This window comes from Camelus ferus, chromosome 17, assembly GCF_009834535.1.
Source record: "Camelus ferus isolate YT-003-E chromosome 17, BCGSAC_Cfer_1.0, whole genome shotgun sequence".
NCBI lineage: Eukaryota > Metazoa > Chordata > Mammalia > Artiodactyla > Camelidae > Camelus > Camelus ferus.
Window position 1 is genome coordinate 46,678,037 of NC_045712.1, and position 18,547 is coordinate 46,696,583.

General features: G+C 43.0%; 1 protein-coding gene, 1 long non-coding RNA gene and 1 pseudogene across 2 annotated transcripts in view; 1 reads left to right on the forward strand and 2 right to left on the reverse strand.

Annotated features, from left to right (window-relative positions):
- The window catches only part of STT3B (STT3 oligosaccharyltransferase complex catalytic subunit B), an 82,770-nt gene extending 75,145 nt beyond the window's left edge, over positions 1–7,625 (reverse strand). Inside the window, exon 1 of the mRNA XM_032459363.1 lies at positions 6,536–7,625. Coding sequence (XP_032315254.1) covers positions 6,536–6,849 — 314 coding nt within the window. The 5' untranslated portion in view covers positions 6,850–7,625. The remainder of the gene's footprint in view (positions 1–6,535) is intronic.
- Positions 247–361, forward strand: LOC116657325 (annotated as a pseudogene).
- Positions 7,626–15,160: 7,535 nt separating the features above from the next.
- Positions 15,161–18,547, reverse strand: part of LOC116657286 — a 237,966-nt gene continuing 234,579 nt past the window's right edge. Inside the window, exon 3 of the long non-coding RNA XR_004312415.1 lies at positions 15,161–15,710. This is a non-coding gene — a long non-coding RNA (uncharacterized LOC116657286). The remainder of the gene's footprint in view (positions 15,711–18,547) is intronic.

An 18,547-nucleotide genomic window follows, 5' to 3' on the forward strand; every position in this document is an offset into this window, starting at 1 on the left:
GAAACATAAAATTTCTTTATGTCTTTTTGCAATAATATTTCTCTTGGGATACAAATTAAGACAGAAAGTCAAAAAATAAGTGAAAAGTTAGACTGTGGACACTGTTAACTCCTGGAAATTATAGATAACTGACGCCGGTGTTTTAAGTCACTAGTTCTAAAGAAGTCAAATTTCACACAAAAGCTGTTTCCATAGCTAAACCTGAACTGCCAACATCTCCCATACGGTCAATTTAAGGTGAATGGTATCACTTCTAGGCCTTTTGGCTAAGATCAAGTGTAGTATCTGTTCTCATCAGTTGGAAGTGAATGGTAGAAACTAACTTTCCCTCATCATCTGAAATAATTTTCCAACAACTTCTCAAAAAACTTCCTCTAACGCAAATAGAGGTGGGAAGCAAACAGAAAAGAATCTAGCCAAGCCACAACTGTACCGTCTTAGAGAAGGTACTTCACCCCTCTGGTGGTCAGCTTCCTTGCTCAGAAAACAAGACAAGCCAGCCAACACCTACTCTAAAAGTCCTTTATGCTACAGAATCCGGAGTCTACTCTGAGAGTTTAGCTTCCACCCCATAATTCCCTTAATTGGAATGGCTTAATATTTCTAACCTCATTACTCTGAACTTTTTACAGACAACTCTCAATGAAAACAACATTCACTTGGATTCAATCATCTTTTCCTCTCATTTAGCTCTTCGCTTAAAAGCCCCACTCTGAAAATTCGCTAGTCATCCAGGTTTAAAAACTTTAAGCCATCATCAACTCTTCTCTCTTCCCTACATCAAAAGCAGCAAAGTAATTAGCCATCATCCAACTAGGGAGGGTAATTAGCAAGAGCAGGGACTGTGCTCAGGCATTCTGATAGGCCAACATGTTAAGACTTAAGTCAGGGCAGCTGATTAAAAAACATAAATTAAATGGAGGCCACTTTCATTTAAGCCTGCCTTGGAGGCAGAGGGTGCAATAAAAAGGATATAGATTTCCTCTGAGAGGAATCCTGAATTGAAATACCTTTTATCTACAGAAATAAAAGATGTCACCTTATCTCTTCAATTCTAAAATCTGTTATCAAATTATAAGATAATGTAAAAACTAAGCATCTACTACTTTTTAGAACATATATTAAAATTATCCTGTAATACTAAGTTCTAGAGAAAGAAGTCACGGTCAGCTTAAGTGTACCAGTCACAATTTTCTAGAAAGTTTTTCTAAAAATGGTACAAACCTGACCACCATAAAGACATTCACCAGCTTACATACAGGTTATATCCCAAAATATGTTAAAGTGTCTTTCATTTAAAACTATGAAAGCACTTTTCCAAAGAAATAAAATTCCAAATAGTTAGGCTTCCTGGCAAGTCTACAAATGCCAGCTAACCTCCATTTACCTAAAATACAAGAGCATCTAGCAGCTGCTCCTATTTTTTCCAAGCCTTACCCTCACCTGACACTTAAAAAAAAATCTTAACGGTATTGCCACTTTCTATCAATTTTTAAATCCCTAGAAATTATTCATAGTCAGAAGTAGGTAAAGTAGGGGCACAGAAGCCTTCCCAGAAAAGAGTAGTTTAAAAACAAAAATGTCCACCAGAATAAGGTAAAGCAACTAAAGGAGTGAAGATGGAGGAGCACGTTTACCATTCGTAGTTTTTCCCTTTCAACAGTGTTAATTTGGCTCATATTAGAGCTGTGGGTCCTATATTATTTGAAAATGTTTTCCTTCTTCCCTATTTGTTGTAAGGACTGACAGAAGCCACTTTTGCAAACATACATAAAATTAAGTTAACCATTACATCTGGATAAAACGTGGAAAAGAGCGAGCATGAATAAGACCGGGTAAGCAACAGGCTGACCAATAAAAGGCTTCGGATAACTCAAAAGTTCAGGTGTTCCACATTAAACTAACCCTAATAAAATCAACATCAACACCTTTCCAACAACTTCAGAGTTTCTCCTCCTGAGACATCAGATTCAAAGTCAAGTCATTTACCGGACTTGGGCTAATGCTCTGACTTATGTACTCAGGTGAGTTACTTAAAGAAACCCTAGAATGACTGAATCTGAGTCTAATACGCAGTCCAACTGAGGAGGTCATGTAAGTATCTATAATCATTATGTTCCAGTATTACAGAAAATAAATGCTATCCAGAAATAAGAGATCCTCTTTATCACAGAGTTGAGGAACAAAGACAACATTCTTCACATTACAGTGGACAGTGCACCAGCAGTATCTGCAAGCAGGACTTAACAAGCAGTAACAGACAGAAAGATATGATAAAGCAAATGAAGTAACTATTAACTGTAGAATCTAGATGGTTCAGTGTGAGTGTTCACTATACAATTTTTTCAACTTTTCTGTGTGCTTGAAATTTTTCATAACATACCAATTCAGCAATATACAGATATGCTTTATAATTCAGGTAAATTGCAGGATTATCTCTAATAGCAGTAAGTTTTCAAAGAAAACAAATTGAGGGGAAAAAATATGATTCAATCACTCGAGAACATCATCTTTCCATTATTTCTGAGAGCACATATGCACTGATGCATAATAAAATATTACAATGCAGAGAATTTTTAACATTCTTCTACATCCCAAACCACCCAAAACTTACTGAGAGCAAAAAAATCAGAGACAAATTACAGACTAGTAAATTTCCCCACATTTGTAACAGCTGGGCCAATTCCTTATTCTGAGTTTCTCTACGAGCAATGCTGTTTTTATACAAACTACTTATGGTATAAGGGGTGTGCAGTCTTAACCAAGTTAGCCCTCAGTATGTGAGTACCCAAAAGGAAAAGTTCCAGTCATTGCTGACAGATTCCAACTTCCCAGGGCTTATCGCACGCCTCATGAAACCCATGATTTAACTACCCACAGGTGCCACCACTTACCCAGATGAGGGCAGGTTCAATCCCATCATCCAATCCAGCAGCTCAAAGCACTCCCTGCACCGCCCCCGCCCCTCCGCCCTCAAGTGTTCCCACGACTTAGAATGACCTCAAGAGCTCAAGGCTAGAAAAATTTAAATTACACTGAAATCAGTGACAGTATTCAGTGTTCTGAAGTGCATCTGGATTGCTGTTGCTAATGACTCCACAAAGTGACTTTTTAAGACTTAGGGATGTTTCTGTTCTAAAACTGGTTTTGTTACCCATTTTGCCTTCTTCAGAACTGAGGTCAATAGCCTTTCTGTCATCTGCAAAGTGAAGAAAAACATGGAGACCTCAAAGTACAAGAAGTAGTCCCCAATTTACACTAGCTTATGTTTCAAAGGGTTATCACTCCTCTGAAAACATGTTTGTACTAGTAAACCTGTTTATACCATAGTTTCTGTGACAAACGGCATTCCAAGTTTCAACTCTAAACTGCAGCTTTCTGCCCTGCAAAAAGGGATCTGCTGCCCCTTTACAGCTAACTCGAGGCTCAGAATTCTTCCAGGACCCACTCCAGGCGGAATCCACTACACCTGTGCACGCAGGGAAACGGGCAACTCCTCCTGCCTGCCTCCGTGGGAAAAGCTACCACAATTTAACAAGATGATTATGGAAAAAGCACCTGGTTAATATAAAAGTAGTAACAGTTACAACAAAAATAAGTAGAAACTACACTCTGCTCCAGATAAAAAGACAATAAAATTAGGTGCTGTTAAACTAGTTGGTCAACCAAATGTTTGCCAAGTACAGACAACATATTCTCAAACTGTGTTCCTCTTGTCTGATTCACTCAACTGATAAGGGAGGAAATTACTAAAGTGGTGAGATCATTACCAAAAACACTAAGTTCTAAAAAACTGCAGTGTACTTTAAAATTCAATAAATATTATTCAGCATCATACACCACCCCTTATAACAAGCGGTAAGGTTTATAGAATCACTTGAGTGACAAAGTTAAAAAACAAGTATAACTTTGTGACAATGAGTCACCTTTGGCAGCTGGCTAGAATCTTACATTAGTACTGTTAACGTTTATAGAAATAACTCATAGAGAAAATAAACTTTCCTCTAAAAGACTTCAGAAGTGAAGCCTGTAAGAGATATGAAGAAAAGGCCAGAATAAATTGGTTTGTGGATACAGAACCTGACAGGAACATTTAAATAATATGAAAGGTTCATATCACCACCATAGGTTAAAACAGTGATCTGAGAGACTCTCAAGATGTTGTAACACTAGACTGTTTGTAGGATCAAAGTGTTAGTACGAAAACCACTTTTAAAATCCAAGGTAATGACAGGCAATCTACACTTAACCCCCTTCTAAAATTTTTTCAACAAGAATGGATTGTAAGAATAAGATGCCTAACTACCTGAGATCTTCAAAAGATATGAAAAGAAAAACGTAAGTGAGCAAAGGATTTTTTTTTTGGACTGAAAATTCTCTCATTAAGAACCAGAATTATACTTAGACATTAGATTTATATTGCCAAATCTCCATTCACAATAAGGGATAAGGATAATTCCTTTATTATACAAGGCTATTTACTACTAATCAGAATTATCTAACATTATGAACATAAACACTTAACCCAGAGTATAATAAAACATAAATATTAAAACTATCAGTAAGGAGAACAACTATATTAAGTCTTTAAGACTAAAAAGGTTTATATACCTTTAGACTAGTGTATCTGAATTAAAATTCAAAGTTATGTATTCGATTAAAGGATGTTTCTGAAATGTTTTTATACATAGAAAAAACAAATTTTCATGTGAATAAAAAAGGGTTATGTCTTCAAGCATATTCTTGAAACTAGAGAAGAAATCAACTTTTAATTCTTTGTCATATAAAAAAACCCACTGTGAAGCAACTAGGTAAATCTATAATCTTCAAATTCAGTAATAATCTTTGGCTGACTTGATGCAGATATCTAAACTTCCTTCAAAATAAGGGGAAAATATCAGTCATCTCATTCCATCGTGAATTTTTCTGCAATTCTTAATTTCAGCCTTAATGTTACTACTGAACATTATCCAGCCTTCTCCGGAAATATTATTCACAATTTTTGTTACCCGTAATGTTTGGACAACCATGCACTTCTGCTGTTGTAATCTGAAAAAACAGAACTTTCTCTTTTCGCGTTGTTCAGTAAAAAGCTAGCAGTTTTCGTTTTCTGGTTCCAATTTCATTTTTATTTAATTTGCTTATGTGTTTCAAAGCTAAGACAAAGCATACTCTATCTAGTTCATAAGGCTTCACAATACTTTATTTTCTTAATTCCAAGTAACACAAAAAGTTATTTTTGAAAAAAATCAAACATCTAAAATGGAATTAAAACATTTCATAGAAGAATGTTACAGTTAACTGTCTACCTACACTGGATTCTCCAAGAGTGTGACCCTCTGGTGTTCAAGAGACGACCAATTTTTCTATCCATAACACAACTTCAACTGGTATTTTCATATACAGGTAACTCACTCCCCCAGATATTTATTATCCACATATTTAGTAACTCTTAAGAACATTTTCTCTCTGCATTTCAAACGATAAAACAAATACCCTCAAGTTTAGTTGGGTCTAATTATAAAGGAGGAAGATTAACTCAAGGCAGGTAGGTCAAGATGAATTAAGTTTAAAAAGCACAGACTTGGGTTAAAACCAAAAATACTTAACTCAGGTTGCGCAAGCCGGGGGAATAAAAATTAAAGCGGTCTTCCTATCTAAATAATTCACAGACCAGTCTAGTGTCTCAATTAACTAGTACTCTTCGTGGGGGTAATTTCCTAAAACATCCAGGTCAGTCCCTGATACCACGTGCAACTTCTGTATTATAATCTGGGGCTCCTCGTCACTATGGTATTGCTTGTTCTCATCCACAAACCTTCCTGCAGAGACCAATAAAAGAACTAAAGCAATGCTTTCGGATATTGTGCAGAGCGCACTGAGGGTGACAGTTTGGCTAACAGAGTACTGATCTTGCTCTAAAAAGCAATCCAAGATAATTGCGGACCAGTGAGGTACTGAGTGCTCTTACGGGCCTCGAAAAAAGCCACTCTGAAAATCTCTAACGTTAAATAAACAACAACCCCTAGCTTTCAGGTCACTTTCAGTGATATTATTTCCTTTCTTCCTACACCTCACTCACTGGCTTTTTCCCTTCCCGTCCGAGAGCCGAGAAATGATAAACGCGTGAAACTGCGAGGCTGAGCACACACGGCTCCCGCACATCTGGACTCCCCTCCACTGCAACGGGGCAACCCCAGCGCGATCCCGTCCCAACCGGCCAGAAACGCGCCCGCCAAGATGAAAGGCGAGAGCCGGCGGGCGGGGAGGCGGGGAGTCCGCCGTCTGGCGCCCGGCGTGGCCGGTCCCGACTCCGCGAGACGAGCCGGCCGCGAGGGCTCCGTCCGCCCTCCCGGGAGTCGTCAGGCTCGCCGGGCCAGGGTCAAGGTCCCGCTCGGGCCCCCGACGCCGCGCCCCGGCCGCTCCGGGGAACTTCGCCCACCGGCGGGGGGCGCGGCCGGTGCGGGCGGAGCGGCGGGGGAGGCGCCGGCCCGGGGCCGCGGGCCGCGGCGGGGGAGGGGCGGCGGGCACTCACCACGGGTCGAACTCGTGGATGATGCTTTCGAAGCGGATGACGGCGAAGAGGCGCGAGCTAAAGCCGGCGAGCCAGGCCAGGAAGAGGATGGTGAAGGAGAGCAGCGACTGCCAGCCGGCCGGCTGCGACAGCCCCCCGGACAGCCCCGCGGGGGCCGGCTTCGGAGGCGCCACGCCGCCCGCCGCCTTGTGCGCGCACTGGGCCCCGGGCCCGTGGTGGCCGTGCCGGCTGTTCCCCAGGGCCATGAGGCCGCTCCACGGGGACGAGTTCAGGGACGACTTGTGCTTGCTCTCCGGGGCCGAGGGCTCCGCCATGTTGTGCCCCGGCGGCGGGTCTCGCTCCGCGCCGCCGCCGCCGCCGCCTGGTGCGAGGGGTGCTGGGCGGGGACCCGGAGGAGGAGGAGGAGGAGGAGGAGGAAGAAAGAGGAGGAGGAGGCAAGAGCGCCGCGCGCGCCCGCCCTCAGCGCCGCGAGGCCGGGGGACAGGGGGTGGAGGCGGCGGCGGGGAGTCTCCGCCTCAGCAGCGGCCGCGACCGCGGCTCTCTCAACTCGGATGGCCCCTGCGCCCCTCTAGCCATCCGTATCCCCGGTGCAGCTGCGGCAGCGGCGAGAGCCGACGGGACGAGGGCGCCAGAGAAAGAGGAGCAGACGGAGGCGGCACCACGGCTCGGAGCAGCAATGACATTCCCCTCACACCCGCCGCCCGCCCCGCCGTGAGGAGCGGGAGGAGGAGCCCCCTGGAGCCCGGGCGGAGCGCAGGCTACCCCTGACTCCGCCCCCGACCCAACAGGAACTGGCCCTTCCGCCTGTCACAATGCGACAGGTCCGTTAGGGGGCGTGCCCAGAACCGCGGTGCCGGCCAATAGGGGCGCGAGCTGGGGCGGGGCTTGGCCCAACCGTTCTCCCCTCCCCCTCCCGGCCTCGCGCGCATTCGCCCGGAGCTGCCGTGCTGCGCGGCTACGGCTTCATTGTCAGTTGAAAGACGCGGTTTCGCGCGCCTGTGTTGGCGGCCGGGTAGGGGTGCCGGGCGGCTCTGAGCTTTGCAGGAGCTGAGCCGGGCGGAGAGGTCAGGAATAGCGGGGCGGCCTCCATCAGGGTCGGTCCCGGAAAAGCGGAGAGCGCCGCGCTGACCGGCCGGGCGCTCGCGGCTCTCCACGGTCGTGACTTTTAACCCGTTTTGCGCGGAGCGCCCGCCACGTGACGGGGCGCGCAGGCGCGCTGCCCTAGTTAGTGCTCGACGCGTGGGTCCAGCGGGCGGGGCTGGCCGCCCGGGGCGCCGCGCACCCGGCGCAGCGAGTGAGCCGCCCGCGGCGCCGCCACGATCCGCCCCGCGGGCTGCACCCGGCGTCCTGCCTCCGAGGACGCGAGCGAGGACGAGGTTGCCGGCGCTGAAAACTCGCGGAGGAGCGGCAAACAAGCCCTTAGCTCGGGAAAGACCTAGTGGGAGCCAGCGAAGTGCGGCTGTCGCTTTTTTCACTTCTTATACTTTCCTGATTGCAGAGATCACGTTTGTTCGCTGGAGATGTGGGCACGTGCAGGAACTCGTTAACGGTTGCATACATTCCAACACACAAGTGAAACTATTTAACTTTCTGTGGAGTTTCAGCGGTTACCCAATTCTCTCTTCAGTGATAGCAGACTGCAGATCCCTGTACACAAGTTTTTTACACGTTTAGGTTGTATTTTTATACCTTCCTCCCCCTTCCCCGACGCCCCTGGCCCCGGAAAGAAAGTGCTACCTGGTAGACTAAGCTCAAGGCAAAACGAGTTTAAATAAAAGGGACTCCATTGCTCTGGTATAAGCCCCAGGAGGGGCACGGAGCTGTCAGTGTAATCAACACTCGGTAAATATTTAATTAACTTTTCGTGTAAATTAATTGTCCATGTTACTAGGTAAATGACATCTGAACGTAAAAGCATGTATTCCCCTCATATTGTAAAGGCATCCAATTATTTTCTTAAGTCACTTAAAAATTTAACACATTTCCAAAATGTAAACACGTTCAGAAATTGTGCTTAAATTTCTTTTCAAAATGTCAGATAAATGAACAAGTATACTTAGTTTGAGGTTGCTTTTCGAAACTGGATCCAGCTACTCAACCAGCTAAGTAATTACCAATTACCTTTTTTTTTCTTCGTTTCCTTACAAAAATAAATAAATAGTCTCATTAAGGAAAGGATGAAACGGTTTCCAAAAATAGACCTTCCCACTAACGATTTAATAGCCAACATTTCTTGAACATCTAAATTTTAATGAGAATTATGATAGAATATTAACTGAGCTCTGTTATACCAGAAAGGTGACATGCTCTTTCTCATAGCCCAGGCCTTATGTGCTGAAATGCCAGGACTCAGGAGTATTTGTGCCTGTGTTCCATGAACCCAAGTTCTGCCAGCCTGAAAGAGAATTTATTGTACATTTTAATTTTAATTTATTTGGATATTTCTATTTTATTGTCTTTTGTGTAGACGCTCCCTAGTAATAAGTTGTACATTATCTTCTTTTGCTTCCTTTTTGGTGGTTTAATGGCCAGAATCCTGGTCTGAAAAGTGACAAAGCTTGGTTCTAGCCCCACACTTGCTTATTAGCCATGTAACATTGCACAAGTCACCTGCCTGGGTTGCCCTTTCTACTCTTCATGTCAATTGTTAATATAAAATAAGACCGTATATCTGGAAGTACTTACAAGAATTGTTAAGGAACATATGCAAGTGAAGAGTAGGGTGAAAGCAGCAGGAAAACCTGTTTTTCTTGGTCTCCACTCTCCCACTCAGGGACTCATCCAGTAGGTGTTTATTGAGCTCCTCCATTATGCCAAGCACCATGTGGACCATGGGATGCAGTAGGGAATATGAGGGATGTGGCTCCAGCCCCAGGGAGATGGACATTGACTAACCCATCACATTACTAGGTACCAAAACTGGGAGGTGACCAACACTGTGGAAGAGAGACACAGGAGATCTGATCTCTGCAGGATGAGAATGCTGCCCTCAGGAAGCAGCACTAGGGCTGAGAACCGGGGGTGAGGATGAATGGACCAGGAGAAGAAGAATGGAAAGAATTATCCAGGTAGAGAAGCACATGCAGAGGCCCTGCAGTGGGGCTGGGGAGGCAAGCACCAGGAACCCAGAAAAGAACCAGTAACAGCAGCGGGACAACGTAGGATAGGAGTTGAAGAAATGGCCAGATAGTGAGGCCGTGTTAAGAGGTGGTTTTTGTTTTGTTTTAACCAGAGTCTAATATGGAGGCATAAAGGATTTTAAGCAGGATGTGGTGTGAGTGAGATGGAGTGAGAGAGACGCTCAGCTGTGTCTTTTGAAACGCTTACCGGCATGCAATGTGGAAGGCACATTGGAGAAGGGACTAGTACGAGATCCTCTCAGTCTCCCTGTGCCAACATCTGCGATTTCAGAGGTTACTTCTGTGAGGCACGCATTACAGAGGCACCACTAAGGAACCCATAAAAATAAACCACAACCTGGTTAATTCTCTGTTTCCAGCCCACCAATGTAGAAAAAGGGTTTCCAGTTTGTGCGTGAAGCTTGAGTGTGCTATTTTGCCTCTCCGTACTTAACTTCTTGATCCTGCTAGTTGCTTACCAAGTGCTTCCTGAGTTCAGATCTCTGAGGAGTTAAACAATGAAACACAGCAGTGGAGTATGGTAAGCAGATAGAGATGGGACACTGGGAGCAAATCAGACAGTGGGCCCAGGTGTACCTCCGGGCTTCCAAGGGGAGGGAGGGTTTGAGCTGAAACGGAAACTTGAGGGGTGAGTGGGAATTCACCAGACACACCAGGAAGAGGGATGAGGATTCCAAATGGGAACAAGGAAGTCCTTGGAAGTAATACACAAAGTTCAGTATCAACGAGGGTGCGTTGGAAAGACAAGGCTGAAAGGGAGATAAGAACCATATTATCAAGGATTCGTCTGCCTGGTTAAAGAGTTTAGATGTTAACTTTTAAGCAGCTGGGAGCCACTAAAGCATTTTGAACAACAATAAAATGATCAGACTTGGTTGATGGAAAAAAATACTTGACAGCAGCATGAAGAGTATGCTGGTGAGAGCAGAAGGGAGCTTTTGAGAACTACCTGCTTCAGTCCTTTCGATTAAAGTTTTCAAAGTCTGCTTCCCTGGTCCTGACCTTCAGGCAGCAGCTTTCCTGATCTTTGTTCCCTCTGGTCTTCCAGGCTTCAGGAATAAAAGATTTAATATGAATGTTGGAAGACCAGAGAGGACAAAACCAACACACTACGTTATACCACTTGAACCCAGTAATAAACATTCAGTTCCCTTAGTGTGCTGGTTTTCATTCTTTTGACAGTTTGCCTCACTATTGTAAGATAGCAGCTGAAGCTCCAGACATCATATCAGCATCTGCAGCAGAATGTCAGGAGAAGGGGAAGTGTCAATCACGATATGTTGCCATTTTTTAAGGAAAACAAAAGTTTTGCCAGAAATTACTTTAACCGACTTTCTCTTAGGTCACGGACAAGAACACACTACCCTCCCGCGAGATCACATAGACTTTGTATAGCTCCGGGGTTCCAGCTTCACTTCCTTAGACATGTCTGGTCTTCAGGAAAGCTGCTGCCTGAAGGTCAGGACCAGGGAAGCAGACTTTGAAAACTTTAACTTTCACAAATCCTGAAATTGTGTTTTAGCAGGTCTGATTAGCCTGACTTAGATCGTGTGCCAGTTCCGGACCAAATGCCTTGGCTAAGAGAGTGAGAAACACTATGACAAAAACCAGTGAAGTGGCTGTGCTCCAATAAAACCTCATTTGTCAAAACAGGTGTTAGGTTTGGTCTGCAGGCTGTAGTTTGCCAGCTCCTCAACTAGAGTATTCCTTATCCCTGAAATGAGGCAAACTTCAGTGCTTGATTTATTATTATTACTTTTATTGTTTAATGCTGTACAGAGGTAATACAGTCACGTGTAGACTCTGCCTCCATTTGTCCTGAAGCCAAATTCCTTCCCTCTTCTCCTTCCTGTAGGTAATCACTTTTATTTCCTTTTGTATCCTTTCAACATTCTTTATGAAAATGCAAACACATATCAACACGTTTTCTTATTTTTCCACCCATTTTACATGCTCTGCATACTTCTGTCAATCTTCATTTTTTTTCTGAATATTTATCTTCAAGATCTTTTCACAACAGCTCATAGAGGAAATTTTCACTCACTTTTATGGCTGCATGATAGTCCACAGGATGGATGTACCGTATTAATTTAATCAATAACCCACTGATGGACATTTGAGCTGTTTCCAGTCTTGGGCTACTACAAGGATGAAATGAATCGACTTAAAAAAGAAATAATTTTTCCCAAGTGCCGGTATGGTGGTTGGAGAAATTACCGGAAGTGAAGTTTGGTATATTTGTAATTTCAATAGATCAACTGTCCTTCATATGGGCTTGTATCATTTGCATCCTCACAATGTGTGAGAGACCAGTTTCCCAAGGTTCATCAACAGCACGTGTTAAGAAAACAGTTGGCTTTTTGCCAATAAGTGAGGTACAAACTGGTAGTTTTAATTTTCCTTTCCTTTATGAGTAAGGCTTGATTTTATATTTAAGACAATCTTTTCACATCCTCAATGAGGCAGAACTGCCATCACTGATTTTGGATCTTTAAGCATAATTACTGGAGTCGTATGTTCCAGGATTATGGAAACCATTAACATGCAGAGTTTTATTTACTGGTTGCTCAGAAAACGAGGTCATCTATATTGAATTCATGCGAATCTGTTCCAACGAAAACCAAAACTCTTCCACTGTTCAATTTAGCATATCGCCTAGATGATCAATTCTAGATCGCGTACTTCCTAAAAGTACCTCTGAAGTAAAGGGGTTTTTATGGTGCGTTGAGAAATTCAGGTAGAAATTTTCTGAAGATAAAGTAACTAATCGCAAATGCCTCCCTTTATAGAAAGGTGGTGATTTCACTTTGTTTGAACGTCATGAAGGCTTGTGCCTTTCTGATATGTAACTAAACTGTCCACCTCTACCTGAGAGCCTTAGGAGCAGACGAGTGAATAGGTTACTTTAGTAAATAATATGTTCTTTCTGTGTATTTCAGTTACAATCACGTCATCCAATGTAATGAATGCTATCACCTATCCTGTACATCGGAGGGTTTGGGGGGTATATTAATCCATGTGATCACAGAATCAATAACTGCCTTAAGTTTGTAAAAGAATTTATTAAATTATATTCTTACATAAAAGATGTCAGAGTGAAGTTCAAAGAAGTCTATAAAATATGAAGATGCTATTATTTCACTCCACTCGTGTCAGGAAAATAGGAAACTTGAAATAGGGACTTTCTCTTGCTTCACGGGAGAATTTAATATACATTGAGTCTCAGAATTGATATATTCATTTTTTAAAAATTTCCCCACTTATTTTTTATTATAAACCATTCACAATCTCAAATATTTAATTTTAAAGTCAGGTATAATAAATATTATGCTGAAGAAATGTATTGCACTTAATAACTACATAAAACAAACTCATTTACTAAGGAATTAGAAGAGATTTTTGTTGGTTATTAAATTAGCGACATAATGAAGAATGGAAGGCACATTAGCTGAAAGTTATAAAATTGAAAACTACATTACAATTTTGATAATAAAAAACAAAATTAAAAGGAGCTGAAGGGACATATTAATTGTAAAAATATTCTTAACATTTACTGTGTTGTAAATGCATTTACGACTGGGGTGTTAATTTTGCTTCTGACCATGTGGGTTTCCTAGGCTCTTTCAGTTTTCAAAGGGCAGAGATATATTTGGGTTACTGGGTAATGGGATTCAAGGATGCACAGAGGAATAAAAGAGAGACAGGAAGACATCTCTGCAGCTGCATGGCCAGACCTCACAGAAAACAATAAGTTTTTTTGGGGATGCACAGCAATCCTGGTGTCTCAATGAAACTCTGCTAAGCCGATAGCATGACCTGTCCTCTTCCTTGTGGTCAGCAGCGACCTATACTGCCCTCTGCTACGCATATGCTGACGCCACTGTTCTGTCTTGGTTCCCATTGTGACTGCCTTTCCTGACTTCCCCCTCCAACTCACTCACTGCTCTGGTTCTCAAAGGCTCCTCTTGCTTTGGGGCTTCTGCTTACTGCCCCTTTCTTGAACATTCTTCTGCTTCTCATGAAACCTTTGCACACCTGTCTTAGGTCAGTTTCCCCGGACGCAGTCCCTGAGATGAACTTTTGGATGATTTACTAAGGAACTGCCCTCAGGAGAAATGGGTAAGGGAGTGAGAGGTCAAGGAAAGGGAAGAAGCCCAAGGATACAGCTAGGAAAAAAAAAAAAAAAAAAAAAAAAAAAAGACCTGAGTGCAGAGAGGTGTGATGCTAAAGGTGAAGGCATTGGTAGAAGAATGTCATCGTGAGACTGATGTTCAGCAGTTTTGTTCCCAACACAGTGACACTGCCTGTTTGCCAAGATGCTGAGAAGGTCCAGGGCTCCATCTTTGGTCCATGTGGGAGGGCCAGGAATGCGGTCTGTTATGGATAACCTGAGTGTGTACATGGAATTTTGAAGAAACACCTTTGACCCAAGTGAGCATGCAGGAATTGGATGGGGCCGAAGTGCTGTTGTATCTTATACAGTGTGGACCTTGCCTGTCAGAACTTAGCCTGAAGAAATGGCCCCAGTGCTCCAAGACGGGTGACTTGACACCTTTGGCAAAGTAATAGCGGTTCACCGCCGTTAAAGCCAAGGATTTTTTCTCCTTGTAGAAAGACGGAGCATGGTGGAAAACAAAAGATTTCCTTGGGTTTTATTGCCCCTTAGACATCCTGCTGTGGAAAACAACTTAGAGACACTCCAGAAGGTAGCAGGTTCTAATCCTCAACCTTGCATGTTTAAATGTAGAATCTGTGCTCTTTCTACTAAATTTTCGTTCCACTATATATGTCGGTATGGATTGAATTTTGTCCCTCGCCCCCCAAATTCATATGTTGAAGCCCTAATCCCCCAATGTGTATTTGGAAATAGGACCTTTAAGGAGGTAATTAAAGTTAAATGAGGTCATAAAGGTGGGGCCCTAATCCAATATGAACTAGTGTCCTTATAAAAAGAGGAAGAGACATTAGAAATGTCTCTCTCTCTCTCTCTCTCTCTCCTTTGTGCTCAGAGGGAAGGCCACATGAGGACACACAGAGAAAGCAGCCTTCTGCCACCCATGGCGAGACATCTCACCAGAAACCAACCTATCACCCTGATCTTAGATTTCCAGTCTCCAGAACTGTGAGAAGATAAATTGCTGTTGTTTTAACAACCAAGTTTGTGGGTTTCTGTTATGGAATCCAGAGTTGAGCACAACCTGGGTGATCAATACATTTTTCTTTAAGTGACTTTCCCCGCTCTAGCGTATTTGCAAAAAATTTTGAAATTACAGGATCTTAAGCTTATAAGAGTTGACCAGACTAAATCTAAGCAACTTGCTAACACATATATCCCATTTATTTAAGAAACACAGGAACATTGAAAGTAACCAGAAATTCTCATGCTTTAATTTCTTACTTTACCTGTATTCTAAAATCTATCAGTGTATAACAAAAATATTACATTTAATTTTTGTATAGGTACTTTGAATGAATTTGCAGGCCACAACTAGAACATTTCTGGTTGCAGAGAATCTAGTTCAGGCCTCATTTTATAGATGACCCAGGAGGTCCAGGAAGGCTAAGTGACTTGTGAAAGACACATAACTTCTTAATGGCCAAGCCAGCACTGGAACCCAATTCCAATGATTTCTGGTGTCTTTAGAATGCCTTCCAATTTACCACACTCAGTGTTGTGTTACAAAGGTAATACATTTTTATTATATAATATGTTTTAGATTCCCCAGATAATACAGATGACCAGAAATAATATTGAACACCCTAACACTTGAAGTAAAACATGTTATTTTGAGCATTACTTTTAAATAATCATTTGGGGTTGTACTAGTCAGCTACAGACAACAAGGCTGTATAACAAACAGCTCCATGACTTACCATTACAGGCATTTATTTTCACTCTTGGGCCTGTGAATATTCTGTGCTCTCACTGGGCTCAGCTGAGGATCAGGTGGGCTTAGCTTCAGGTATGGGGAGGGTTGATATCTCCTCCATGGTCTCTTCAGCTTCCTTGGACCCAGCTGCTGTTCGGATCTGCTCTGTTCAGGGCAAATGGCAAAAGCTCAAGAACCAAGCCAAACCATGCAAATACATTTACATCCACTGCTAGTGTAACTCCTGCTAATATTTCAGTAACTAAAATAAGTCCTATGGCCAAGTCCAACATCAGTCGGGTGGGGCTGTATACACATACCACCCCAACTAGCCTGGGAATCATTGCAAAGTCTCACAGCAAAGAACATGGGTGTGTAATCCTATCACAGGAGAGTGACACATTGAAAACAAGAATCCAATCTATAATCCACTCTATCCGGTTATTAGAATATAGTTTGTAAACTGTACTTTAAATAATTCCATGCAACAAATTTATGAACCAAAAGTGAGAATAAATTTCAGTAAGCTGTATGCATTCCTTTAAGATAAGGAAACACAGTACTAATTAAAAAGTTCTGTATTTCTTAAGCATAATATATGTCTCCTGTGAAGAATGTTTGCTTGCCTTATATGCAAGGCTTTGTCTAAACGAGAAAAAAAAATTTATTCTGGTTGTAAACTTGTCATTTGGAAAAATTGTTGTGCGGGGCTGACTACTATGAGTGCACTGGTAGGTGGGGCTGGTCCCTAACCCAGTTGGCTGCCAGGCCCTGCCTGCCTTGTGTAGTGGCTGCCAGCCCTCTGTGGGTATGTCTGGGTCCTAGGGTAGCTTGCTGCTGGGGCAGGGAGGCCCAGGGTTGGTGCCAGCCTGCTGGTGGGCTTGTAAGTGTCTGGTGCTAATAGGCTACAGGGAGGAATCCAAAAATGGTGCTTGCCAGCACCAGTGTCCTCGTGGAATAATGAGCTCCCCCAAATGGCTACCACCAGCATCTGTGTCCCCAGAGGGAGTCCCAGTTGCCTTCGGCCTCTCTGGGAGGCTCTTCAAGATCAGCAAATAGGTCTGACCCAGCTCCATTCAAATTATTGCCTCTGTGCTGGGACTCAGAGCATGTGAGATTTTGTCTGCAACCTTTAAAAGTAGAGTCTGGAAAACAGTATGGAGATTCCTCAAAAAACTAAAAATATTTTCCCTGTGATCCAGCAGTCCCATTCCTGGGCGTATATCCAGAGGGAATTCTAATTTAAAAAGATACATGCACCCTAATGTTCACAGCAGCACTATTTACAATAGCCAAGACATGGAAACAACCTAAAAATCCATCATCAGATGACTGGATAAAGAAGTTGTAGTATATTTATTCAATGGAATACTACTTGGCCATAAAAAAGAATAAAATAATGCCATTTACAGCAACATGGATGGACCTAGAGATCATCATTCTAAGTGAAGTAAGCCAGAAAGAGAAAGAAAAATACCACGTAATATCACTTATATGTGGAATCTAAAAAAAAAGAAAGACAAATAAACTTATTTACAAAACAGAAATAGATTCATAGATATAGAAAACAAACTTACAGTACCAGGGAGGAAGCTGGTGGGAAAGGGTAACTTGGGATTTTGAGATTTGCAGATACTAACCAATATATATATATTTTATATATATATATATAAAAAATAGATAAACAACAAGTTTATACTCTATAGCACAGGCAACTCTATTCAATATCTTTTAACTTATAATAAAAAAGAATATGAAAAGGAATATATATGTATATGTATATGTATGACTGAAATATGATGCTGTACACCAGAAATTGACACAACACTGTAAACTGATTATACTTCAATTAAAAAAAAAAGAGTAGAGTCTTTCCCCCTAGCCCTCCAGCCCTCCCTATGCAAGCCTTCTGGTACTCAAAGCCTGACTTTCTGGGGGGTCATCTTCCTGGTGCAGGACCCTGGGCTGGGGAGCCCAAGCTGGGGCTCAGACCCCTTGCTCGTTGGGGAGGACCTCTGCAGCTGTGATTGTCCGGCTGTCTGTGGGCCACCCACCTGGGGATGTGGGTCTTGACTAGACTACATCTCGGCCCTTCCTACACATCTCCTTGTGGTTCCTTCTTTTTATCTTCAGTTGTGGAAAATCCTTTCTGCTAGCCTTCAGGTCATTCTTGTAGACAGTTGCTCTGTAGATAGCTGTAATTTGGCATGTCCACGCGAGGAGATCGGCTCAGGGGCTCCCCTCCTCCACCATCGTGGCCACACCTCCATCCATCACGTTCTTTATACACTACATCACTTGAGCTTTTCCGTCACTTTTATGCAGCGCGACACTGAACAATTACAATAGCTACTTATTATTGAACATCTCCTACTTGCCAAGCATACCAAGAACCCTCATCTACTTCTCACGTCAACTCTGCCAAGAAAGCATTAGTGTTCGTATTTTAAAAATAAGGAAACGAGGCTCAGAGAAGCCGAACACTTAGAAAACCTGGTAAACCTTGTGGACTGGATCAGTCAGATAATATCAGAAACAAATTAGTCCTAACTCCAGTGGCTTAACACAATTAAGGTTTAAAAAAATTTTTTTTTCAGTGGAGGTACTGGGGATTGAACCCAGGACCTTGTGCATGCTAAGCATGTGCTCTATCACTGAGCTATGCTATACCCTACCCCACCCCACCCCACCCCCACAACTGAGGTTTATTCTCACTCATGGTTCACATCCCAGTGGGCTTGTGAGGAGCTCTTCTCCATATGATTACTCACAGACCTGGCTGACTGGGGCTTTACCACTGTTTAGCTGCAGCATCTGGACCAAATGGCTTTCCCCATCACCATGGAGACGAACAGAGACCTGGATGGTCACACACTGAACTGAAGAATTTAAGTTTTCAATCCAGAAGTAGCCTGCATCCCTTCCACTCACATCCAGTGTCAGAACTAGTCACATGGCTTTCACTATTACCAGGGGGCCTAGGACGTGCAGGGGAATACTTG